A 27854-nucleotide genomic window follows, 5' to 3' on the forward strand; every position below is an offset into this window, starting at 1 on the left:
CTGGGATCCTTCACACGACAAGAACCATTTTCTTCCAACTTTGTGGGCAAAAGTCAGTGTGAGCTCACGGACTGGCAGCTCCCTTCTCACCTGCCTCCAGGAGAAAGCAGCCTTAACTGCATGACCTGTTCAGCTCAGTGTTATGAATTTCACATCCGAGATTCTCTCAATATGTAACGGCCTATATTTCCTAAGGCCTCAGTCAGAATGGCTGGGATTTGCAAGGCATGTGTGTCACATTTAGCCATTCCTGCTTCAACTCCAAAATCAGCAGGGCACCAATACAGATGAAAGAAGACTGGAAGAACAGAGCAACATGGCCAGGTTTTCACAGCAAGAAAGGAAATGCTGTGTAGGCAGTCTGGACCAAACAGCTCTGGATTTTAATTAGGCACTTTTCTTCTGAGGGGTCTAATAAAAATGGAGCACTTGGCCATTGGTCTGGCAGGTGGGAACATTGCAGGTGAGTCAGCCCAGGCTAATGTTCTGGGAGAACAGGACTTTGGAATAAAAGGAATAGCTGTATTTGAGTTAGATGTGCCTGGACATCTCAGCCATACAAAACTGGAGCAGCACAAGACAGCATACAAGGGCTCTGTAGTACTGCTACAGCTCAGGACCAGAGGCTCAGTCCTGATGTTCCCCTCTAGTACATCTGAAATGCCCTTATCATGGAAAAAGAGTAGGAATCAACTTAATTTCTTCAAGTGAGAATATGAAGACTCTGTCTTTACCCTCTCCCCCACCCTTGTGTTTGGAGTCACCCACGGGCAAGCACATGTCCTTTGACCAGTGCCAGTTAGGGCAAGCTCTTAGAACAGCTCTTGCACGCTTGCTCATATTATGTGGGTGGCCAAACCACTGGCCAGCTGGCATATAAAAGTGCTCATCCTTTCTACAGATAGATTCAAGGGATAGTGTGTACCACCAAGGAGGTAATTAATTAAAAACCTCCTAAACCAGAAAATCCTGTGGTGAGTATTCTGGTTGGGGGAGGGGGGAGGAGGAGGAGTTGTTGTTTTGGTGTAGTTAAAAGAACTGCCTAAACAATATGTTTAACCAGGAAAGAGTAAATAGGGAAATGATAATTATAAAGCACAATTCCACCCCACCCCCCACAAAGATTAGCCTCTGGTGCTATAATCTTTTGAGCAGAAAGCTGCCCTCATTTACACTAATAAACACAGGAAAACAAACATAATCAGCTGTGGGATGCAGTGATGAACTCAACCAGCATCTTCTATTTCTCACTTTTGCGATTGCACTCCGACAGACATTTCAGTTTGGCGGCAGCAGTCTTGTATGTGAAAGCTAAACCCAAAATGCGGTGCACAGCTCCTGAGGCTCACTTAATCTTAGTTAGACTGGCAGAAATAATGAAAGAGGTGTCAAGGGTGATACACAGCAGGCCCGCTGGAGCCCCCCGCTGCCTGGTACCAAAGGAAGAGATCCTCAGCCTTATCAGATCTCCTTGGTAAAGACTCCGCACATTCCTAAGGAGAAGCTCAGGACCAGGCAGTTGGATAACCCAAATCTCTGGGCAAGAGATATGGAACAGGCTGAAATGTCTTTGATCAGTTGAAAGGAGAGAGAAAAAAGAAATAAACTCCACAAAAAAAACAACCCAGCACCCTCCCCCAAATGCTCTCCAATACTGTGCTGCTGAGAGGCCATGACTGAGTTAGGAGTTAAAAATTCCTCCAGCACAGAAGAGCTGCAGATAACCCATCCACCACCACGTGCTAAACATAGCATCCAGTTAATGCTGATTTTTAAAAGCTGTGCTGTTATTACTGCTTATGTCAAAAAAAAAAACAAACACTAAAATAATTGCTTTTATAACTAAGTCTGCTTTGCATTAGCTTGGTTCTTGCCTCTGCCAGAGCAGGTGATAATTACACTTTTGTTTAGGGTAAGCATTGTTCTTACATTTTCTCATTCATTTTTCCAGCGATTTTAAACCTGTGGGCTCAAACCTCTGGAATTTTGCAGACTGTTTCTGAGAGGCACAAAACAGAAACAACCATATGATCACCAGGCGTAAACTTCTTTGAAATGTTTTCACCTGAAAACTGCAACGGTCCATAAACCCTAAAGACTGGAAAAAGTACTACCGGTTTGGTTTAGAAGCCCTGTAGGGGATTACAGACACCACAAAACAAGAGCAGCATTGTGATAGCATTGAAAGTGTTTGCATGCTGAGCATAGTAGTCTGTAAAATTAAAAGACAGTATTTCACCATTTAGACTTGCAATATAGCAGTACCTTTAACAATAGAGAATTAAAAGATTATGTTTTCTGCATTATTTCATTCGAAAAGATGATAAAACAGAAGAAGAAAATGAAAAGGCACACATTGGAATTTTCTCCAAAGTAGAAACTAGCTGCGACCTCTTTAAAGTATTAAATGAATTAGTACGTTAAAGCTCCCCCCCCCATGTCCCTGTGGAAAGCAAAATTGTGCCATCTAGCGGGATTTAAACCAAGTCTTAGCTCTGCGTTCCCACTAGGCGCAAACGGACACCATATAGACCACCTCCACTTGAATCTGTTTACATTATTGTGTGGACTTTCTTGTATTCCACTTTGCTCCCACGTCCAAACGCCTCCTCTGCTACAGCTGCAAGAAGGGTCTGTTCACGCTGCCAGGCTTAGGGGCAGAGAGGATATTATATGCTCAGAAGGGGAATATTCAGAAACTCAGTCCGGACCTACATGATGGCCAATGTGTCACGAACAAACAGAGGGTGCAACTTCACAGGGCAGACTCTTAAAACAGGTAAAAGCAGGGGCAAACACAGCAAGGTTGGCTGGCTAGGGGGAAACTTCACTCCTTGAGCAGGCAGCACTGGCAAGGTAAAATACATCCCACGAAAGCTGTTTTTTTTCCCAGGATCTGGAGAAGCTTTTTAATTTATCTGCTTTATCCGTTTTTCTTCTTGTTTTCTGATTTGCTGGGAAAGATAGGGGAAAATGATTTTCATTAGTATGACTTGGTAAATTTGGAACACTGAAGCCACAGGGCTCACCATGGATTAAGACTCTCCCTTTTGCCATGCAGCCAGCAATGCTGGTTTGCACAGTTTTAGGGCTGGTGTATGCAGACAACACTGTAACACAATCCCATTTCCTAGTATGCTTTTGTAACCTTAGTTAAGCAATAGGCTTAACACAGATTTCAGTATGATCTTTTAATCTTTGCCCTTTATGGATTAGTGTACCCGTATGCCAGACAGTCGTTTCACTGCTTGCAATTTTTTTCTTCTGTGCTAGTCGTAGGAGAGAACCATATAGCATACAACTGCAATACTAAGTCAAAGTGCTCCAAATGACTTACATACCTATCTAATAAAACCTGCTAGACAGGAGTGCTCATTATTGCCTCAGCCACAACAGGTCCATAACAGGAGTAACAGCTCCATTTTCAGTATCAGTAAAAGTAAAGTTCACTGGCCAATCCTCAAATAATTAACAACTCTTTCCTCTACACATGCAGTGAGAAGTGACCTTTTCCAACAAAACATAAGCTGTTTTTCTCCAACTCAGATCATCCCCTGGAATAATTGGATCATCTCTGCCTACCGCCAGACCTTTTGTCTTGTATGAATCAACATGGAAAGGAATCTTAAGAATGTTTTGATCATTTCTTTCGGATTTTTACTTCTCTTCACTGCTTATGGAGGACTCCAGAATCTACAGGTAAGAGGAGATTGTGCTACTGGTTGGCAGGACAGTTGGCATGGAATACCATCAGGCCAGCTGGTAGTGTGAGACCCATCAGTCTTTCCATGGTTTCTGCAAGGAAGGCATGCATCAATTTGCTACAGGTTAGTATTCCTCACCCTGATTCCCAGCATTTACTGAATATTTTATTCTAGTACTTCTCAAGTAGTTTGAATACTTGTGTCTGAGTACTTTAGGTCTGCAAATTAGTCGTTAGGATGAAAACTGAATTTCTGTGAGATTTTTCTCAAAATAAGATTTTGCAAAATGGAAACCAAATCCCATTTCTGGAAAGGGTAAAAGAAGATATTGCAAAATGGAAAAGAAATTTAATCTCTGGAAAGGGTTTGTTTTGAATAATTCTAAATTTCCAAAATATTATTGTTATGCAACAATGTAAAATATAAAATGCACAATCCATTAAGTATAATAATATAAGTATAAAATCATACAATAATTCCTGGCATCATGATATAGCATAATAATAAAAAATATTATTTTAAATCAAAGGCAGATTTGCCTTGTATTGGTATTAATATCTTAAAGCACAGTAGCAGAGATGGGTTTATAGAATGACAGGTCCCTGCTAGCTCTTTACATTTCTTTCTTCTCCTTTCCTTGAGCAGTTTCTCTTTGTTGACAGTGTCAAATTCCAAGTTCAGGGAAGTTCTGCACAAACAGTCCTAAAATGCATGGAGATCTTATGAGCTGTGCAGACTGATAAGCCAGGGAAAGATAAACCCAAGAAGCCACTAGTCAACCTACCATCTGAAACAGGGCACACTCAGGGTAAGTGCTTGAATATAAAGCCTCCTCTAACACTGCAGGAGGCAGTGGTGCTGATTCGCAAATAGCCCTCTTCTTTCTCCATTTTGTCTTGGTGGTTAAGAGGACTTGATGAGATGTAATCAAAAGTAAGTTATTTTATTGTATTGTAGCCTGCAGGAGAAGTATTAAATCCTCTTATAAGGAGAGATTGTGGGAGCTGGACCTGTTTTGTCTAGAGAAGAGAAGACTTGAGAGGGCATCTCATTAACGCCTATCGATATCTCAAAAGCTAGTGCCAGGAGGATGGTGCCAGACTCTTTTCAGTGGTGCCCAGCAACTGGATGAGGAGTAATGGCCATAAACTAAAACACGAGAAGTTTCGCCTCAACATGAGGAAGAACTTCTTTACATTGAGAGCACTGGAACAGGGTGCCTAGGGAGGTTGTGGAGTCTCTGTGAAGACATTCAGAACCTGCCAGGACACAGGTAACCTGCTATAGGTGATAGGAGGGTTTGACTCGATGATCTCCAGAGGTGTCTTCCAGTCTCAACCATTCTGAGGTTCTGTGATTCCTCCCTCAAAAAAAAAACAAAAAAAAACAACCCAAAGCAGCAAGAATTGAGCTAATCATATGATTTTGAAAGCCTGGCTTCTAGTTTTTGGAAGCTGTAGCTGACGAAACTGGGCTTGTGGTGTTTCAGAGATATGACCTCTGTGATCAGGAAGCCTCTTTGCCTGTTTACAAAGCAATCATTTTGATTCTTAGATATGCTGACCCTGCATAGCAGAGAATCTCCTCACCTCCCTTTCCTGATACCTGCTTCTTGCTAGGGATGTTGTGTGGCTGCCATCATGGTCCTGCATGGCCAGGCCATGTAGCTGCTGGAGGGCTTGGAAGTGTTCAGTGCAGGTACCAGCAACCTTGCCCTCCTATAGCGCTCTCAAGTGCTACCCTCAGAACATCCATTCCCTCTTCCAAAATCGAACTGGATCATGTTAGCTTTTAATGAAAAGGAAAAGGAAAAAGTTGATAAGCAGCATCTCAATCTTCTCATTGCAAGTTTCACAGTATCAAGACAAGAGGAGAATTTTTAAGCATAAAAAATATAAAACTTGGTTAGATCAGTAACATGTTATACCTCCCTTGTGAAAGTGTCGGTGAATCAATTACTTCCAACTACAGAGGGCTGTTGTGAGCTGTGAACACTTTAGGATATTTGGACCTTGGCCTCGGAAGAATTTAGAAATGTCAGACCTGTATTTAAAACAAAGAATCTTCCACTGTTGCTAAATCAGCCCTTGCAGTGCAGATCTGATGATATTCCTGCCTGAGACAAAAAGCGAAGGCCAAGAAAAGAGGTTATCCTTCATTCAGCTTGCTTTCAAAGAGAAACTCAAGCGAATTACATTAAATAAAGTCTGACTCATGAAAGCTTTGAATCTGAGCAATGCTCACCTGGTTTTGTATCATATTTTCATAAATAGGCTATCATTGTTAGGAAAAACACAATACACAAACAACACAATGACTGTGATAAAATTTGTCTCAACTGCTGTTGTTGTCAATGCAGAGCAGTCTCCATTCAGAAGAAGGCCTGGGTGTTGCATCCTTAAGTGTTCTCTATGCTGCGCTCATCTTATCCTCCATGTTCCTCCCTCCAATCCTCATCAAGAAGCTGGGCTGCAAGTGGACCATAGCAGGCTCTATGTGCTGCTACATCGCATTCTCCCTAGGAAACTTCCATGCTAGCTGGTACAATTTATATACTTTAACTCTGTCTATTGTGTTTGAATCAAATCGGTAAGGGCAAAGTTCGTTCTTCTCTGTGTCTGTGTTGCAAAATTTAAAGTTGGATGCAAAAAGTGTTACCTGTAAGAAGGAAATGAAGCAGAGAGGTAAAAATGTGCAAAAGGCCAGAATGAATGCATCCGTCCACCCACCTGAAGCTGCTTCTCTAGCTCCTGTGTGTAGCAGAGATTTCCCTTCAGAAAAAAAAAAAGGAAATCATAAATTTCATTAAAACCCAAGTTAATTTAAGGACCATTTTTGAGAAGATTGAAGGGAAAGCTGTCTTCTGGCTAGTGGTTCTGGGAGCAGAGGACCACAGGAGGATGCCAGATTCTGCTTTGCCATTTCAGAGGTGGATGAAGAGCTTCTGCTCTCCAGTGACAGGGAATGCAGTTCTGCAGAGGAAGGTTGTTTTGATCCATCTTCTGAAGGGCAGGTGCAATTTGATTCTCAGTTACAAAAGGATAAGGCACATGAGCACAGACCTAGCCAGCCCAGCCTGGGCCTAGCACCTGGACACAGCTGGGAGTGCTTGCACATCCTAAACTTCATAAGATTGTCCCTTTCTTGGTTCCATGTAACGGATTTATTGGATCACACAAAGGATAAATCTATTTCTTTATGTTTATTTTTGTGACTGGATCTTTGGGCAAATGATTATTATGGTAATGGATAATAACTATGCTAAATAAAGTGTTCTTTGGCAGGTACACACTAATTCCTACCTCTGTGATCCTGGGCATAGGAGGAGCACCACTATGGTCTGCCAAATGCACTTACCTCACCATAGCTGGCAATGCATACGCTGAGAAAGCAGGAAAAAATGGGAAAGACATTATCAACCAATACTTTGGGGTCTTCTTTCTGATATTTCAGTCCTCCGGCATCTGGGGAAATCTTATTTCATCCTTGGTATTTAGCCAAGCTTCCTCCAAAGGTAAAATATATTTTAAAATCTTGGCACTTCTTTCTATAAACATCAGCTGGTTCTAGATAGTTAAAAGGTAGATTTCTGTAGCTGAGCTTTCACAGACAATGGAAACAGGCACTTTTCTCTGGAAGTGTCTATTTTCTATCATCTTTTCATCATCTATAAAGAGAATTCAGACAACCAGCTCAAAAATAAATGTCTGTTGAATTCCTTTCGAATTCCACCCCTATATTGTAACGCATAGATAGGCTCTGGCAGTGGCAGTCTTTCACATCTGATTTCTGTTTAAAGTGGACTAAAACAAAAGGCAAAATACTGAAGAAGCCTTTTCACAAAGCTTGTAGTATCGGATTGATTTGCTGTTGAGCATTCAAAGTTAGTCAAGCCGATGCTGGTGCTTGCTGAAAATGAGTGCTTTACAGAATTGTCAAGAAGAAATAGAAGTAGCTGTTGGCAGGAGCCTGCATGCCAGGGCTCCTCTGCTGCATTACAGGCTCAGACAGCAGATGCCCATGTAGCTTGAAGAAATCACTCAACAGTGCTGCTCTCATTTCCCATGCTTGTAATTGATATAAGCCTTAAAAGGGCAGTTGTGAAGATAAATTAATAGTTGGATGCCACTGCAGAGATTCAAAGTAGAAGGGTGTATTATCATTGCAGTCTCCAGTGCATTCCCTATCCTGTCACAGTCTGAACAAGATGGACATAGAAAGAGCCTTCCATACACACTGCTACTATGAATAGCAAGAAGTTAGCTCTCTCCTCTGGCTCAGTTCAGCAGTATGTCCTCTAGAAAGTATTCAAATAGGTATTAGGTTAAAACTAAATGTCAGGGAGCTGGCATCAGGTTTTAGTATTTGAATTCTTGGGTTTATGGCAAAGTAGTTGTCACAAGGTGTGGCACTTACTTCCTTTAAACCTAAGAAACTACAAATGAAACACGGTCAAAGCAGAATGCTAAAGGACTGCATCAACTGCAACAGAGCCCTGCTGATCTAATGACCTGATCCACATATCTTGGGAGGGACTGTCTGTTCTGATTTCATTTGCAGGACAGAAGCTGTGGTGCAGCTGTGGGGTCTGCACAGAGAGCAACCATTTTACTCTCTTCAGCTTCACAGCACACATCATATTAATAAGGGGATTAAAATACTGGGGGTTTATTTTTTGGTCCTGTAAATCCCCTCCTGATTTTACATTGGAGAATGTTCCATTAAATTCTAAAGAAAATATTTTACTTATTTTTTGCCAACTACATTGGATTTCAGGAAATGCTCTTTTCCTGGGAGGTGTGCTGTGAACAGCTCTCAAAGCCAAAGTCCTTGCCTATCTTCACAACAATGATGAGCAGTCATACCATAAGCTTTCCAGCTGTGCCTTCTCAGTGAAACTCAGCTTTAAAGTAGAGAGAGCTTCTTGTGGGTGAGGGGGTAAGGATCTCCAGTTACTCACTTCTTTTCCACTCCTCTGACAGTGCAGCAAAGGCACCCACCTCTATTGCTCATATGCTTAAAATGTATAATTTCACTGAGCAGCCAGAAAGATAGATACGGTATGCACCTACAGAATCAAAATGCATAAAATTCAGACACGTACATACACTTGACATATTGCCTGCATCACTGCATCCAGACACAGCAAGGCAAGCTACACCATGAGGTAATACTACAAAAGAATGTAAAAAACAAGAGTCATCCTTTCTTACTCATCAATATTGCAGCTTTATTTGTAGAGGAACAGAGCAAACCCTGCCTTGCAACTTCCATGTCACTAATTGCATGTGCATCTTCATCTAGAGGATGCATGAACAGATAGAAAACTTGTTTTACGGACTTCTGCACTCTACTAGTGTGACTCACCATTTGCATATGGTGATTTTGCTCCAGGTCTGTTTGTTCAAAACTGCAGTGGTAGCCACTGGCTATAATAAGGTAATGATTTTGTTCATGTTAAGTTTTATCTGATGTTGAACCTACAGTTGTTTATGAAGCTAGCTAAACAGCTGGTTCACATTGCAGCGGCTTTGATTGGAAGCAATGGAGAAAAACACACTCAAAGTAGTTACACAATAACCTTAAATGCAAAATTACAGGTCAAGCCCTGTTTAAGGAATCAGCCAAGGTACAGTGTATTGCCCTTTGTTATGCTTGGACCAGTGACAAATTCTGCAGTGAAAACATTGAAACAATTCTATGTTTTTTTGATCATTCTTCCCCTCTATACAGCTTATTAAAGCTTACGCTTTGGGTTAGTATTTTTTCTTTACAGGAAGGAGAAAGTGGGCATGGTACTGTGGTAACACACAAGGTGCGTGAGTACACACGTGGCTTTGACATATGCTCAGTACAACACTGATGGGATTGAGCAAAGCAAAGGTCTTACTACAAACCCTGCCAAACTGTTCTAGTTTGAAGTACATTCTCAAAGAGTAATAAAACCATAAAGTCATAAAGTAATAAAGCCAAGAAAAGCTGATTTCTTGGAAGACTCTGTTTGTGGGTAATCATAATTTGAATTCATAAAACAAAAAGATGTCTCAAGGTGGCTTCCATTCCCATAAAGCATACAGAAATCATATGGAGAGGGATAATGTGCCCTGGCTGTAAGAGCTGAAATCCATCAGTTCAGTGGTGGTATAAACTGAGGGACCTGTCTTGTGGGGTATTACGGTTAAGAAATATAGAGAGATACACACTGGAACTTTATATACTTCAAATCTAGCTTGGATTCATATTTTAGTCTTTGGATTTAATCCATGTCTCCATCTAGCCATCAATTCAATGTTCTGCCTTGAGCAACTACTTTTGGTAGATCAAATTTTTATGTGTTAAACTGATATTCTAAAGTTAATCAAATCTAATCAGGAAGGATTTGAAACCAGGACTAAACACCAAGCACTGGATTCTCTTCTTCTTCTATCCTTATATAGACCATGCATTCACCTGATCTCTTCCCTGACCAGTGTTTCTTTTGATTCTTACTGAATTAGTGGAAATCTCAGAAGTGGCATGCTGTGGAGCATATGACTGCATGACTAATACCACTAACACCACTGAGTCAGCAGAACCCTCCAACTCCTTAATCTACATTCTGCTAGGGATCTACACTGGTAAGTAATTCACACAGTCTTTAATGGATATCATTGATAGGGAGCCTACTACTTGTGAAACCTAGTGTGACTTTGTGGATAAAGTTTCCAACTTCCGCCCTCAATCCAATTTGCTAAAAGGAAATAAGGTATGTGAGAGCTGTAAACAACTCCTTCCCAAATACTTTCAAATGCTCTGTGCCAGTGCCTTACCATTTTTGTTTCTAGGAGCAAGGCATTCTTTACACTCTCCACCTGGAATAGAGCTGAATTCCAGCATGGTGACCCCTCTGTTTCACCCAAAGTCTGTGTTGCTCTATAGACTAGAATCATCTATAGACTAGTATGCCCATATTGAAATTAGAGGATTACAGCAGTTTATCCAGTTATTCATGAGATGATAGGTTTAAATTCACTACCTATCTTCAAGATCAACCATAGTGAACTAGTTGCTGATGGCACTGGGTAACTTTATATACACATGCAAAGGTCCAAGATGCCAAGAGCAGGCCAGCTGTAGTGGTACTTGAACTTACCAGCTTCTAGTTATCTGGGGATGCCTATCAGAACTGGCTGGTGTTCTACCAGGTGTAATACAGTTTTAGCACAAGAACTGCACTGTAATTAGAGGTGGACCTGAACCAGGGCTCCCAGAGCATGCAGTCGTTTTCGGGGAGGTTTTTGGACCCCCACTGAGACTTTACAACTTCAGTCAATTCTCATCCGTGTGGCCTGAATTACAATACCTTAGTGTGAAAGGCAAAGATAAAAAGAAGCACTAGACGAAGTGGCATATCTCCCCTTCAGTAACTACAGCTGCTATAGACTTTCCTTGCATAAGGTTAGAAAGGAATCAAAGACAGAGAAGGCTGATGCCATCCAAAATCAGAAAGACAAAAATAGATGTGCAAAGATTCATTCAGTGACGAAAGTTCAAAAAGTATCTGGCTCAAAACAAGTTATTCTCTGGATAAAGTGGAAGTATCTGGAAAGGCAATATGTCACCTTAGCTCTGATTAAATATCTTTGCAGTCCCTGCATACAGATATACCTTCTTTGCTGGGACAGATGCATGTAATTTGCCATATGCTCAAACAGAATGTGACTTGGTCAAAGCCAGCCCTCACTGGACAGGGGCATCGCAGGAAAACCTCCTTCCTTCCCCAAGCTCCATTCCTAATTGGTGAGAAAATGCAAAGGATATTCCCCCCACTTCCCTTCCAGAGTGTGCTGGAGCTGATGTCTTTCTGCTAAAGGCAGGCTTGGCTCACAAGTTTAAATTTAAATTTGATGACTAACATATACAGCACTCCCTTAGGCTGGGATCATGCAAAATGAATGCAATCTTGCTGTCTACTGACCCCGTGTCAGTAGGGTTTCATTTTTCTTTTAAGCTCTTAATAAAAGGCATGTCTTTTCCTACCTTGAGGGAACCCAAATAGCTAACTATTTCATTCACAGACGTTTTTTAAATGTTTCCTCTATTTGGTTGCTGAATACATATCTTGCCCAGCTTGGGTGGAGACAATAATGAGCAACTCTTTTGTTGTTTAGTTTTCCCACAAGCTGTGGATATCTCTATTAATGTTCATACTAACCAGTATTAAGTTACTTATCTCCTATAATTGCTATTGATTCATTTGACATAGAATCATAGAATCATAGAGTAGTTAGGGTTGGAAAGGACCTTAAGATCATCAAGTTCCAAACCCCCTACTGTGGGCAGGGACACCTTACGCTAAATCATATTACCCAAGGCCTCGTCCAACCTGTTTGTAAGATTATTTTTTTGTCTTGTAAATGTGGATGTCCTGCTCTCATCCATGTAAGTAAGTCCTTCAGTCAGTACATAAGCACTAATAAACAGCATGGCAGAGCCAACAATGACGAAGCATTTACAGCTCAGCTACAGTGGAGAATCAGGGCACCGAAGAATACAATTTCATTCTAGGAGGCATGGCTAAGAAATAATAAGTGATAAAAAATGGAAGTAATTTAATATAAATCTGTTAACATATTTGGACATTAAGTTTGCAGAAGAGAGTGTGCCCATACATAGTAACATAGGAGCACATTAAATAGGCAATGCAGATGGGAACAGGTGCCTCGTTCTCCTCTTACTCTGAACTCCACTTGTTTCCATGGATGGAATTCCAGTCAGCATAAGTAAGAGAGGAAACATAATCATGCCTTGCATTTGTAAAGAAGCAATCACTTGTGAATCTGTGGGTGCTCCATGTATATTATGAGACAGTTAACTTCTTCATAACATGAAAAAGATGGTATTGCTTCACTCCACAAGCAAGAAGCCTAGACTGATACATACATGATCATTTTCTGATTAACTACCCCATGTATTCTTTCATATGCTGCTTCTGCTTGGAAATTATAGGGTCAAAGCTGTAATTTGCATCCTTTTCAAGTCCCCCAGAGTTACTCTCTGTCATCTTTAAAATAGCACATAGAATCATAGAATAGTTTAGGTTGGAAGGGACCTTCAAATGTCTTTGAGTCCTACACCTCTGCAATGAACAGGGACATCTTCAACTAGTTCAGGTTGCTCAGAACCACATCCAGCCTGGCCTTGAATGTCTTCAGGTGTCAGGCATCCACCACTTCCCTCGCCAACTTTTTCCAGAATTTTACCGCCCTCACTGTAAAAAATTTCTTCCTCATGTCCAGACTGAATCTCCCCTGCTTTAATTTAAAACCATCACCCCTCATCCTGTCACAATGTTCTGTGCTAAAAGCATGGCTCTGAGCTAACAAAGGAAAAAAAGAAAAGGAAAGAAAAAAGGCAGCATATACTGGGATCCAAGGCAGCAGTTCTACTTCTAGCCCTTTATTATTCTTTCCATGTATTTGGAGGAAGATCTCCCCTAGCCATGAAAAACTTGGCACTGGAAGTGAATATCCCTCTCTCATGTTGATTTAAAGCCTTCTGATAGCTCCCGAGGGAGCTGTTTCTGGCCAGCTCCTTGCCCCCACACCCCTCGCTTGTCCTGGAAGGGTGAGCAATCACCCTCTGTGCCCGATCAGCTGCCCCGGCGTCTGTCACAACAGGTCAGTCGCAGTTAAGCTGAGGGGATTTGAAAGCTGTGCAGCTGTAAGCAGAAGATGTGGATGTAGATCAGGCCTCCTTGTTTGCACAGAAGTGGCCTTTACACTGAAGCGGAATCAGAGGCATCTGCCAAAACATCCCACAGAGAGCTAAGCACTAAGTCAGAACAATAACCGCAGCAAGCAACTTCCCATCATTCTTGCAGCATTCCTCAGTTTTTCATGAACTTTTTGTTTTGTTTTTGCAGCTAGTGGTGTGCTAGCTGTGTTGCTGATTGTTACATTTCTGGACCAGATCAAATCTGACCAAGCAGAGACTGAGAAAGAAATACTAGAGACATCATCCTTTTGGTCTACGTTCCTAGCAACTTTCCAGCATCTTAAAGATAAAAGACAGTGTCTTCTAATTCCTCTGACAATTTACAGTGGGTTGGAACAGGGATTTCTTTCTGGTGACTACACAAAGGTGTGGATGACAATGAAAATCTGTGTCTTTCTGACTGTTTTTTTGTGCCTTTGTGTCTTGCTATTGCATCTGAACTCTATTTCCTTGTTAAATGAAGATGTTTTCAATAGCAGTTTGTGGTTTGCTAAATTACTGCTTACTTCTCGAATGAACTCCGAGTGACAGCTTCAAACAGGAGAGGCCAGCAATAAATGTGTCCCTTGGAACAGCCTCAAAAAGAACAGTGTAGAGAGCTTAACTCACCAGTGGAGGCCACAGCAGAGAGCTACAGGTTCAAACTCTTCAGCTTGTTGTAAATAACAAACTGGGAGAAAAGCCAGCAGCCTGCAAAGCTTTTATATTTTCCTTCCTTCTGGTTTCCCTAGAGTTTGTATAAGTGCAAGTCAGCACACATACCACATATTTTATTTTGACAACCTTTACGGTAACAGGGCAAATCCTCAATGTGGCTGGCTGAAAGCCCTCGCCCGTCACTAGTGCAACAGGTCCAGACTCTGGACTGAAATGATTAAAACCACCTCTGCTCCTCCAGTCTCTCTACAAACCTAAACACACAGCAGGTGTGTTCTCCAGACATTTGTTGAGAAAGTCTCCAAAGAAAGGGGACAATCTTCCTGAGCTGCTTATTTGACACTTAAGCTTTCAAACCTTGCATCTGAGCAAATGGGAGAGTGCACTTGCTGCTGTGTTTGAATGGATTGAATGGGGCACTCTGTGGCCCCTTCCTTGGTTGTATACTCTTACAGGTGAGGTCCTTTTCTTTGGAGCTGCTCTGTAATGACAATACTGCTGACTGTGGATTTTCATCTCTTAGGCTATGAAAGGAAGGGCAGAAAATTCCTAGTGCCACTTCAGGAGTTTTATTTGCACAGCAAGCAGTGCTCTGAATTCTGCCTGTTACTGCTCTGTTTGCATGGCATCAGCCTGACTGGGAACTAGGTTAGGAATATAACTGCTGAAGGCCAACTATGTCAATACACCAGGGAGTTGTCAACAAACTCTGTAGCTGTGCTCCTTTGATCTTGTCCATGCTGGCTATTTACCAAATACTCAGGCTAAGACCCTTGAACTTCAGCTGCTTGTTTTTACTGAAGAAAAGGTGCTATCACTGTCTTTTCTCTTCCAGGCATACGTGACCTGTGCCCTGGGGATACATTATGTTGGTTATGTGATGATCTGCTTTTCAGCTGTAAATTCCCTCTGCTCTCTGCTCTTTGGAAAGATCTCTCAGTTCACCGGTAGAAAGCTTCTATTTGCATTAGGTATGTAAAGGTCATTTGAAGGACTAATCACCTCATGTGATATATATCAAACCCAGTGCTCTCCCCTTTGCATGCACTACAAAGGGAGAGCTCACTGTCAACTATCACTTAAAACCAAAGTCAATCTGGAGGCAAACTTCATTCATAAGAAGAGGGGCAGCACAGTTAACCACTGTACTGAGGTCATTATCATTGAGACCTTACATCACTTTGCTGGTGGTGTAGTTCATCCTGCTTTTGAGGGCATTGTCTACTCAGAAAGTGCCCTGCAGCTTTAATGTTTTATAGCTCTAATGCAACCAGTGATAAATCATCTTACAATACAGATGTTGAGGCCTACACTATGCCTGAGAAGGATTTCTCCATTTGGGTGAAACCTCCCCACCTTTATAGAGTTTCAAAGGTTGGCCTGGTGTTCTTTTCACTACTCGTTGTATAGGGAGAAAAAGGAAAGAAAGTCATGCGACAGCATGTCAGGCTAGAATAAATTGAGGGCTTGTGTGGGATAGTAATTTTCATGTTGCTGTGAGAAGAGATGTGTATATTTAAGGACATTTCCCTCTCCAGGGAAGACTCGAATGAGTAATAGAGTAATGGAGGCATTAAAAAATACCAAGAAATATTTCATTTGTGTCCCTGTATCCACTAAGCTTACTGAAGAGAACTAATACCTGACTTCCACTACAAGAGTAACCTGTATTATTAGAATTGTCACTGAGTCAGTGTGCATCTAGGTATTCTAGGCATTTCCTCCACAGGAAATTTTAAACCTGGGCTACAGTCACTGCTTCAGAGATTTTTCTATATGTCCTGGGTTCAGCAGTAGCAGTCATGTTTTTTCCTTTGTGTTAGCTGGTGCAGTGCTGTGTTTTGACTTCTAGTTTTGAGAACAGCGTTGGTGAAGCCGATGTTTTCGGTTGTTGCTAAGTGATGTTTACCCTGACCAAGGACTCTGTGAGGCTCATGCTCTGCCAGGGAGGAGGGGAAGCTGTGAGGAAGCAGAGACGGGGCGCCTGACCCGGGCTAGCCGGGGAGGTATTCCATACCACAGCACGTCATGCCCGGGGTGGGGGGTAACTGGGAGTGACCCGGAAGGACAGGAGCTTCCGGGTGGAACTCGTTTTCTTGGCCGGTGGTATCGTATTCTCTTCCCTTGTTATTTTCCCTTATCATTGTTTTAGCTGATAGTAGCGGTGGTGATTTGTTGCTGGACTGTTCTTGTCTCAACCCGTAGGAGTTGCACTCTCTCGATCCTCCTCCCCGTTCCTCCGGGAGCGGGGAAGGGGAGAGCCCCGGTGCAGGGAGGGGGGGGGGAGACGAACACGGACCTTGATTGTTGTCAGCTTGGCACCACTCACTGGGAGTGAGTGAACAAGTTACCTGACTGGGTTTAAACCACGACAGTTCTTTTTGGCGCCCAACGTGGGGCTGCAAAGGCGGACTCTGCTGTCAGCTCCCCACCCTCACAGGGCATTTGCCACCATCCATGAGTCAGTATAGAGATAAAGTACTGGCCACTTTTCTCGTTCAGCAATGTCCAGGGCCAGCTGGATGGCTTTCACCTCGGCAAATTGACTCGATTCACCCTCTCCTTCAGCAGTTTCTGCAACTTGTCGTCCAGGACTCCATACAGCTGCCTTCCATCTCCGATGCTTTCCCACAATACGGCAAGAGCCATCAGTAAACAAGGCATACTGCTTTTCACTTTCTGACAGTTTATTATATGGTGGGGCCTCTTCAGCACGCACCACCTCCTCCTCTGGTGACATTCCGAAATCTTTGCCCTCTGGCCAGTCCATGATGACTTCTAGAATGCCTGGACGACTGGGATTTCCTATTCGAGTTCGTTGTGTAATTAGTGCAGCCCATTTACTCCATGTAGCATCAGTTGCATGATGTGTAGAGGAGACCCTGCCTTTGAACATCCAGCCCAGCACGGGCAGCCGGGGTGCCAGGAGGAGCTGTGCTTCAGTGCCAATCACTTCCGAAGCAGCTCGAACCCCTTCATAGGCTGCCAGTATCTCTTTCTCAGTTGGGGTATAGCTGGCCTCAGATCCTTTGTATCCCCGACTCCAAAAGCCGAGGGGTCGACCTCGAGTCTCCCCTGGAGCTTTCTGCCAGAGGCTCCAGGTAGGACCGTTCTCCCCAGCTGCAGTGTACAGTACATTTTTTACATCTGGTCCGGTTCGGACTGGTCCAAGGGCTACTGCATGAACTATCTCGCGTTTAATTTGCTCAAAGGCTTGTTGCTGCTCAGGGCCCCATTTAAAATCATTCTTCTTCCGGGTCACATGATAGAGAGGGCTTACAATCGAACTGTAATTTGGGATGTGCATTCTCCAGAACCCCACTGCACCCAAGAAAGCTTGCGTTTCTTTCTTATTAGTTGGTGGAGACATTGCTGTTATCTTGTTGATCACATCTGTGGGGATCTGTCTACGTCCATCTTGCCATTTTATTCCCAAAAATTGAATCTCCTGTGCAGGTCCCTTGACCTTACTCCGTTTTATGGCAAAACCAGCTTTCAGCAGGATTTGGATTATTTTCCTCCCTTTCTCAAAGACTTCTTCCGCTGTATCGCCCCACACAATAATGTCATCAATGTATTGCAGGTGTTCTGGAGCTTGCCCCTGTTCCAGTGCAGTCTGGATCAGTCCATGGCAAATGGTAGGGCTGTGTTTCCACCCCTGGGGCAGTCGGTTCCAAGTGAACTGGACACCCCTCCAAGTAAAAGCAAACTGTGGCCTGCACTCTGCTGCCAAAGGAATGGAGAAAAATGCATTGGCAATATCAATCGTGGCATACCACTTGGCTGCTTTTGACTCTAGTTCATACTGAAGTTCTAGCATGTCCGGTACGGCAGCACTCAATGGTGGTGTGACTTCATTCAGGCCACGATAGTCTACTGTTAGTCTCCATTCTCCATTAGACTTTCGCACTGGCCATATGGGGCTATTGAAGGGTGAGCGGGTCCTGCTGATCACCCCCTGACTCTCCAGTCTACGGATCAGCTGATGGATGGGAATCAGGGAGTCTCGGTTGGTGCGATATTGCCGCCGGTGCACTGTTGTGGTCGCAATTGGCACTTGTTGTTCTTCAACTTTCAGCAACCCCACAGCAGAGGGATCTTCTGAGAGACCAGGCAAGGTGGACAGCTGCTCAATTTCCTCAGTCTCCAAAGCAGCAATACCAAAAGCCCACCGGTACCCTTTTGGGTCTTTGAAGTACCCTCTCTTGAGGTAGTCTATGCCGAGGATGCATGGAGCCTCTGGACCAGTCACAATAGGGTGCTTTTGCCACTCCCTCCCAGTCAGGCTGGTTTCAGCCTCCAGCACAGTCAACTCTTGGGATCCTCCTGTTACTCCAGAAATATAGATGGGTTCCACCCCTTGACAGCTTGATGGCATCAGGGTACACTGTGCACCGGTATCTACTAGAGCCTTATACTTCTGTGGGACTGATGTGCCAGGCCATCTGATCCACACAGTCCAGTAAATCCGATTGTCCCCTACCTCCACCTGGCTGGAGGCAGGGCCCCTCTAATGGTCGTCACAGCATTGGACACTTAAGTCGTGTTGAAAGGGATTATTCTTCGTTATCACAGGAGCTGGAGTAAAATCAGCTCTTCCACTCCATCTGGGAAACTGCTCACCAGAAACTGAAGCCGTAGCTCTCATGGGACGATCAGTCTTGGCCCTTGCTCCCGTCTTCAGTTCACTCACCCGTTCAGTGGCTGATTGTAAGCTACAGCATAGGGAGGAAGGGCCTGACTCAGCAGATGCCAGAGCCTTCAAAGGGATTAGATCCGTTGCCAAGGAGTTCCACCCTTTTTTCCTCTTTAAATGTGTCTTAAGTATCTTAGTCTTGCATTACATTATATATAAAAAGCATGCTATTGGATTGGCACATCCAGAATAGAGAGCACCTAAACATCAGATTTTCCTGAAGGATTACGATTTGATCATATCTCCATGTGCACACCATTTCATCACTGTGCAAGCAGCAAAATCCATTCCATACAATTAAAAACCCTCAAGCTTTATTAACACAGTAGCTGCAAACATTTCAAAATAGGTACAATAAGAAAGGCCCAAACAACCTAAATCTTCATCAAATAAATATTTATAACCCAAACATACCCCTTGGACCGCAACTTCCAGTCCCCCAGCATGCCTTTGGAGCTGACGTAACACTGTGATTCCTCAGGGAAATTGCCCCTGTGAGACTTCTTCATTGCAAGACGACGTGCTTTCTAAGGGGCCAAGACAGTTCCCCATGCCTGCTGACAACCCATTTCATAACTTCTGCCTCTGTGTAATCTGTTTAACTGAAAAGATAAAAATGTAGGGAGTTGGTCTATGCTTAAAAAGTTTTGCTGGCATGGCAATGGTATAATTACAACAGCAAAATCCCTACTGCAAGTTCAGTCCTACCATCAAAAGGCCTTTTTGTTGTTGCTATAATGTAGTCTGTTCAGTGAACTGGTTTAATTCTTACCAGCAAAACAACTTTTTTTCTTGCTGGTATAAGCTGTTTCTCTGCTCAGGGTGTTGGCTGTTGCCTGCTGTGTAATGCTTTTATAGCCCATCAACTAGATGTCTCCAGGTCACCAGCGACTGGCCCTGACTTCCCTCCAGCCATCATCCCAACAGAGAATGAACTTGGAACATCATGGACCGAATGGACTCGGCAGCATTATAGGGATTGGTCCATGCACTAAGAAAATGATTTTTTTTCCCTCTTGGTCTGTATGTATATGGATGTATATATGTGGGAGAGCGATGGTGTATTGAAAATGTGGGATCTGAGCACGACGTGAATGGTATGGAATAAGGGGTGGATAATGTCCTGGGTTCAGCAGTAGCAGTCATGTTTTTTCCTTTGTGTTAGCTGGTGCAGTGCTGTGTTTTGACTTCTAGTTTTGAGAACAGCGTTGGTGAAGCCGATGTTTTCGGTTGTTGCTAAGTGATGTTTACCCTGACCAAGGACTCTGTGAGGCTCATGCTCTGCCAGGGAGGAGGGGAAGCTGTGAGGAAGCAGAGACGGGGCGCCTGACCCGGGCTAGCCGGGGAGGTATTCCATACCACAGCACGTCATGCCCGGGGTGGGGGGTAACTGGGAGTGACCCGGAAGGACAGGAGCTTCCGGGTGGAACTCGTTTTCTTGGCCGGTGGTATCGTATTCTCTTCCCTTGTTATTTTCCCTTATCATTGTTTTAGCTGATAGTAGCGGTGGTGATTTGTTGCTGGACTGTTCTTGTCTCAACCCGTAGGAGTTGCACTCTCTCGATCCTCCTCCCCGTTCCTCCGGGAGCGGGGAAGGGGAGAGCCCCGGTGCAGGGAGGGGGGGGGGAGACGAACACGGACCTTGATTGTTGTCAGCTTGGCACCACTCACTGGGAGTGAGTGAACAAGTTACCTGACTGGGTTTAAACCACGACAGTCTGTCATAGGTATATGTCTCACTCTATGAAACTCGCTTTAGAGTAAACCAATAGCAAGAACAACAGCACAACTATAGTGTTAGCAATACAAGACCTCTGAACCTCTCAGTTCTGTTTAATGGTCTTTGTATTCAGTTGGTGAAGGTGCACCCGTGAAGGGAGCAATCATTTACAAACCACTTTTAAAAAGAAAGACAAAAAGTCACCAGACCCTCTATATATCCTTAACTGCCTCCTCTGGCTCTGAAAGGAAATCTACAATTTAAGGACTTGGTAGGGAGAGTCAAAGGGTTCTTCCTCCCCCTTGCACATGACTCACATGGTGACTGCAAATCTTTCAGCTGCCCCTTCTCCTACTGAGTGGCAGTTTTTGTCCTTTGGGCTAATCAGCAATGAGGATCTCTCAGCACAGGACGCTGCTCAGAATTATTAATTGAAGACTGTTAAAGGACTGCATTGTCTTGTATTCCATGTGGTATCAACTCTGTCAGCACAAATCTCAATGAACCAGAAAGACTTTAAGATTGACTTGTGCTCTAGTTGGGGGAAGAATTTGAAAGTGTTACCTACTACTATCTGTCGTGTTTGTAATTGCATTTACATTTATCTTCTTTCTCTCTAAATTAACAGCAGCGGTTACAAACACTGCCTGTATAATAGCACTACTGCTGTGGAAACCTCATCCTAAGCAGCTTGCTGTGTTTTTTGTATTCCCTGCTCTTTGGGGCCTATCTGATGCCATTTGGCAGACACAAACTAATGGTAAGTCTTGGTGACAATGAAATATATTCTATAGAGATATAAAAATTCGTATGGGTGTATTTATAAAACAAAGAGTGCATAAAAATTATAATCGGTTTAAGACAGCATCTGAAAGAAATATATTAGTTCATCGGAAAGTAAAAGAAATAAGAACAAGTTGGGAATAAAAAAGTAAAATATTCATTAAACATTTTTTTCTAAGGTGAAGAGGGAATAACACTGCAGAAGATGATAATGGGTACTCAGAATAAATATTCTGGAGGAGCATAAGTATTTCAAAGAAAATTGGAAAACTAAGAAGAATGACACATTTAGTCTGTCTTTTGCAATAAAGGAGAGCACTCTGGATAAAAAAATCAACTCAAAGTTCAGCAACAAAAGAAGCAGCAAATTGGCTGTTAGGAGTTATTTGAAAAAAGTGAAGAAAACCACAGAGAGCTACATTATGCAACCAAATAAATTCCTGCAGCTCTGATTTGCTCTATTTCAAAAATCTTAATCCAATGTGATAAGACATAAAAAGCCAATAAAAAGGAACAGAGTCATGGGAGACTTCCACTTGAGGAAAGACTAACGGACTGGAACACTATAGCCTGGACAAGTGATAAGTAAGGAAAACAGTCAGTAAGATAATAGTATGAAAAAGTTTAGAAATTCACTATTTCCCTTTATAACAGGACTAATGGTACCAAATAAAGTTATCAGGCAGCAGCTTTATAGAAATCAAAAGAAATGCTTTTTCTACATAATGCATGATTGAAGTATGAAATTCATTGCCAAAATGTAAATGTTTTTAAGCTGGAATTACATCACTTCAGGGGAAATATTCTGAGGGGGCTATTAAAGCCTGGTAGTACAGAGGAAGTTTCCAACTCAGGAAGTCTCTACAGCTTTGACTGAGAGAGTCAGGAGAGCACTAAGTGGGGAAAATCACTGTATACTTGCCTCAGTTATTACACTCTTAACCTAGGAGTCTGTTACTGGAAGTATACCATTTGACTTATATGATGTATTACTGTTGTCTCTAGAATCTTTTATGTTCTTCTGCTTTGTGATGTAGTGTGATTATTATGTACTTAGAGTTCAGATAATGAGCTGATATGAACTGACTTCCACAAGGGATTATTTAAACATATCCCTTAATCAAAACTAGAGGAAATTCTCTTCTAGACACTAAAGACAGACTCTAAAATGCTGAAGAGGGAAAGTGATATATATATATTGTGACGAGTTGAAGTAAAGTCTGCTCATGACTATCAGTCGCACTCTTTGTAAATCAATGCCTTAGCCTGGGTAAGAAGACAGTTACATATTCTCCCATCTGCTCTCATATTTTGCCTCTCATTTCATGAATATTGTTTTTCTCTATCTCAAATTCGTATTTGGCAGATGCCGTAGGAATATGCATGTGACAGAGCTAGCTCACCTGGGCCCACATCAGGTTATGTTTCTTGGCTTCCCTCCCTTTGATCCCTCTGGATGCTTCGGTAGCTTAGATGAATTTATGCACTAGATAAATTGTCATGTTCCTCCCAGAGAGCCAAAGGGAAAAAAACATCACAGTTCTTTGCGTGGCACTGACAGTGATCTCATCTCAAGAATATGTCCCCACCTCTACACAGAAGGAAGTGACCAGCCAGACTTCTCTGTGCCTCCAGCAGCTCATATCCCTTGGAGGAGAACTAGTACATATGTCAAGGGACACCCTCTCATCTTCTCTCATCTCAACCCACAGACTTGTGCCTTTGGTGTAATTTTAAATCAGTACTCTCATTATTCAAGTTCATGGAAGAACTTCAGTGAGGATTTGCTCTCTCTGAAGTAAAGCTGTTTCCTGCTTCTGCAGCCACAGCCTTCCTGGCTGCTAATCAGGCTTCTTCCCAGCACTCTTGAGAGCTATATCTCAGTCTCCCACCAGGATAAAGGACCTACTCTTTATCTTGCTTCTCTCTTTTCCAGAAAGCCTTGTCCCCAGATACTTTGCTTCTTTCAGAATCACAGAAGGGTTGAGGCTGGAAGGGACCTCTGAATGTCACCTGGTCCAACCCCTTGCTCAAGCAGGGCAACCCAGGCACAGTCATTTACCGTGGACCATGTCCAGGCAGCTTTTGAATATCTCCAGGGAGGGAGACTCCACACCCTCCCTGGGCACCCAAGCGAGTGTTCAGTCACCCTCACAGTGAAAAGTGTTTCCCGATGTTCAGAAGGAACCTCCTGTGTTTCAGTTTGTGCCCGTTGCCTCTTGTCCACTTTTGTTAGACACCACTGAAAAGAGCCTCCACCCCCTTTGCACCTCTGTTCAGGAATTTACATGCATTTGAGATGTCCCATGAGAAGGACATCTCCTCAGTCAGGTCCCTGCACACCTGACAAAGACGGACCTGATGACCTCCTTTGGAAAGAAGGTGTAACTGCAGAGAACCTAAGTGTCAGAGAAGGTGGCTAGGAAGTGATTGCAGTTCCCAGCCCCCAGATAGACAGTGAACAATGCTTCATGCTTACTCAATGGCAAGTGAGGTCTGCGGCTATGTGACAAGACTCACCTCCATTACAGCACTGTAACAGGTCATCTCCATTCCCAGATCCCTGCAGAATACTTGTGCAAATTCCATATTTGTGTTAGCTGAGAAAAACCCCAAATGTTCCTTATGCTTGCACAGTATCTTTTTTTGTCTGTACCTTCTTCAGCTGTTCCACAGCCCCCAGTTATAAAATCACAGTTTGCTTTGTCATATTGTCACCCTGAAATACCAAGTGATGACATAAAACCTTATCAGACAGGTGCAGTGACATTACTCCATAATGCTGCTTCCGAGAACGGAATCTCCAGTTTGACATACCCATTTAGGGCTAAATTTCTTTTTCCCTTTATCAGTTTTATACAGATACACATCATATGAGAAATTCTCAGCTCCAAAGGCTATCAGGTGAGATAAGACTTCTAAAACAGCACTGGGGACTAAGGTTTCTGGTCCTTCCTTTGTCAAGCTCCCATAACTGCTGCTTGGGCCTCAGTAGGTTAACCGATGATTGAACAGAATGGCATTGTGCCACGTACTAAAGGTATTCTGTGTTAATCAAAGATGGCTCACTTTGGCCTGTTGTGGATAGTTAATACTGGAGTTCCCCCTAGAGGATATATAGGCTCACAGTAGGTGAATCACTTGATTTTTTAAAGCTTTCCTAACATGTCTGTGTATGAGTGTGGACACCCTCCTTTATTTCCAAAGAAAGTTGCTTCATTTACGAATGTGTAGTGCCCTTTCTTATCTAACCTGAACACAGAAACTATTATTATCCCTCCCCCGGCAATAACTGCACTTGGGGTGTAACCTTTATATTGCACTGAGCTAAGCTATTGGGTAGACTACAGTAAAATAAAGTCCTTTCCAGGCTGACATGTATCTTTAGGAAGGATATAAATCAGTCTGGAAGGTTTATATACCTGGACTCAAATATTCCAGCAGTCCTGTTACATACCTTGTACATACTAGTACCAGGAGAACGAGTGGGAAAATAGGCATTGGCAAACAGGGAGGATAATTGCCATGGAAGTGAGCTGCAAAAATTCAGACCTAGCAGCCTCTCCACTTGGACAGCTCAGCAGGTCCTGTTAAAGCATCAGCCAGGCAATTTGCACAGTACTGCAGTTGACTGTTAGTGATAAGGACAAACGTTTAGGTTTGAGGCAAAACCACCACTGCACTCCCGTATAACTGCTAGTTAATACCATGTTTGCACCATGGAAATGAAATCTCTCCTGCCAAATCAGCTTTTCCTATAACTGAACCCTGGACTAGGTCCTCACTCAATTCTAACATTGCTTTGAATGAAAAAGAAGGCTTCAAATTAGCAAGGGAAAATAGGTACCAGCTGCAAGCCATTTTTATCTCAACACATGGAATTGTCATGGCATCAGGAACCTTCCTGTAATAACTCTCCTCACTAATCCCTTTCCAGAAGATAACACAGGTCACATAATAATGAGTTATTGTCAAATAATTCACACTACACTACACTCTGCCAGTTTAATGAGGTAAGTACATCTTGTGATGCTCTTGTCCAGATTTTCCATCATGTCTAAATTGAAAAATGAAGTAAATGTCCTTTTACAGTCATCAGGATGCGGTAAGTTTTTACATACAGAAGATATCTCCCCCTTCTTAACAAAACTGAAAGGTTAGTTGAGCCAACCCAGTTTTTTAGAGAACTTTGTACTCCTCTGTGCCTTTTGGCTGAATGTGCATATTTCACACAGATGTGTCGTTAAACAGAGAAGTGGATGAGAAGAATTAAGGTTCATTGTATTTCTTGCCTTCCCCCCATGCATACCACAGCTAAGTAAGTCAGTGGAAATGCCTGCTGCTTTATTACCCTTGATGCTAGCTAGCACCTGGAGGAAAACAAGCTCTCTCCCCTTCCCTGTGTGCACAGCTAGTCACACCTAGAGGCTGGGAATCCCTCCCTGACTCCCAGCTGTGGGTGTGCAGCTGACTGAACTCAGTGGGAGTTTCCCAGTGAGCACAAGTGCATTGGGATTACCAGTTTAACCAAGTTTCTATGTCAAGAACATTTTCCAGCTGCTGGTCAGAGTTTCTGTATACATCAAAGATAATTTTTTTTCCAAATTGTCCAGGACCTGAAAAATCGGAAAACCTACTTATCTCAGAGGCAAACCTTCGCATATATGTTACTACTGTTAGGAACACTGTGTGAGCCTCGCCTGGGGGCTTTCTGAAGCCAAGTTGTGGTGAAAACAAGTGACATGCATTTTACGTGCACAGTCTCTGCGTGTTCTTAGGCAGGTGAAAGAAAATGGTTTGAAGAACAGGTAGAGAGTGTAAGCAGGGTCCATGCAGGTTCCCCCCAAAAGTGGTGAAGGATGGCAGTGGGAGATCCCCATAGCTCTTTGATCCTTTCTACCCCACACTGAAAGAGCAACTTGGTCCCTAAGGACCATGTTGTCCGTAGACAAAACTACCTGGAAGCCTGTAAGGACTTGGTATAACCTTCTCAATAGGTTACATTCTGGCCATCTCCTCTTCTTCCTTACTTACTTGCTCATCAGTGCAAGAACCTTCCTTTTTTGTGGCTGATTGATAGCTTGAGAAATTAACTTCCTGTCATCTCACTCCGGTAGAGCCCATCCTTCCTTTCTTTTGCTTTTTCTCTGATAGTCTCTATTTTGTCATTTTTGCTCTGTTATTTCACTTACAGCAATTCACAGGAGCATAAATATTCTTAAAAACAAAGTTGGTGTTTTCCTTTCTCTGACATTTATGAGGGAGATTGTCACCTATTTATTCCCTTTGTGGAAAATATGTAGTTGCAGATTTAAACTCTGCAAGCCTTGTCTCTCCTTCATTCTAGGACTCTATGGCATTTTATTTGAGAAACACAAGGAGGCTGCCTTTGCAAATTACCGTCTCTGGGAATCGTTAGGATTTGTCATCGCCTTTGGTTACAGCACCAAATTGCAAATCTACATCAAACTGTACATTTTATTGTCTATGCTTGTGTTGTCTGTGGTGACATATGGAGCAGTCGAATACCTCGAAGCTAAGAGCTCCCCTGGGACACCTCCTGTTACAAAGAAGGAAGATGTAGGACCCCTCACCCAGGATACACATGTGTAACCCAACAGGGTCAAAGCGATGCAGGCAAAGCAAACTGGCTGGCTCCTACAGGCATGTCTCCAAAGGTGTTCCAACATGTTCTGTCTCCAGAAAGATGGTAAAGGGACAGATTTCAAGGCCAGTATAATGCAAATGTCTTAGGAGTAAAACCTCTTTTGACATCTCAGCTTTATAACGGAAGATTATCTGACTTTACCCTTTCATGCATATGACCAACTAAATGTTGTTTTGGTTTTTTTTTTTCAATTAATAAAGTCCTAATAAATGTAAACAAGACTCCTGAGGTCCTCATATTTCTGTATCTGCGCATCAGACCTAGTACCGTAGGGTTACATAGAATCATAGAATAGTCAGGGTTGGAAAGGACCTTAAGATCATCAAGTTCCAACCCCCCTGCCATGGGCAGGGACACCTCACACTAAACCATGCCACCCAAAGCCTCTGCCTAACCTGGCCTTGAACACCACCAGGGATGGAGCATTCACAACTTCCCTGGGCAACCCATTCCAGTGCCTCACCACCCTAACAGGAAAGAACTTCTTCCTTATATCTAATCTAAACTTCCCCTGTTTAAGTTTTAACCCATTACCCCTTGTCCTATCACTACAGTCCCTAATGAAGAGTCCCTCCCCAGCATTACTATAGCCCCCTTCAGATACTGGAAGGCTGCTATGAGGTCTCCATGCAGCCTTCTCTTCTCCAGGCTGAACAGCCCCAACTTTCTCAGCCTGTTTTCATACGGGAGGTGCTCCAGTCCCCTGATCATCCTCGTGGCCCTCCTCTGGACTTGCCCCAACGGTTCCATGTCCTTTTTATGTTGAGGACACCAGAAATGCACACAATGCTCCAAGTGAGGTCTCATGAGAGCAGAGTAGAGGGGCAGGATCACCTCCTTCGACCTGCTGGTCACGCTGCTTTTGATGCA

At 43.0% G+C, this 27854-nt stretch overlaps 1 protein-coding gene across 6 annotated transcripts; it reads left to right on the forward strand.

Annotated features, from left to right (window-relative positions):
• The first annotated feature begins 955 nt into the window (after positions 1-955).
• Positions 956-27205, forward strand: UNC93A (unc-93 homolog A). Of its 6 annotated transcripts, none has more exons than XM_061471374.1 (9): positions 956-974; positions 3497-3699; positions 6064-6245; positions 6989-7218; positions 10202-10321; positions 13609-13826; positions 14953-15088; positions 21162-21293; positions 26664-27205. In XM_061471374.1, exons 2-9 carry the CDS (start codon positions 3613-3615, stop codon positions 26927-26929), a joined length of 1371 nt encoding a protein of 456 aa, XP_061327358.1. In that variant the 5' UTR covers positions 956-974; positions 3497-3612; the 3' UTR covers positions 26930-27205. The 6 variants fall into 6 exon arrangements, with proteins under 6 accessions (XP_061327358.1, XP_061327356.1, XP_061327359.1 ...); XM_061471372.1 differs by lacking the exon at positions 956-974 and adding an exon at positions 2763-2856; XM_061471373.1 differs by lacking the exon at positions 956-974 and adding an exon at positions 3281-3396.
• Positions 27206-27854: the final 649 nt, after the last annotated feature.

Source organism: Pezoporus flaviventris, unplaced genomic scaffold (assembly GCF_033815535.1).
Source record: "Pezoporus flaviventris isolate CSIRO_AGI_PZ_B2104156 unplaced genomic scaffold, CSIRO_AGI_Pfla_v1 ptg000066l, whole genome shotgun sequence".
NCBI classification, from domain to species: Eukaryota; Metazoa; Chordata; class Aves; order Psittaciformes; family Psittacidae; genus Pezoporus; species Pezoporus flaviventris.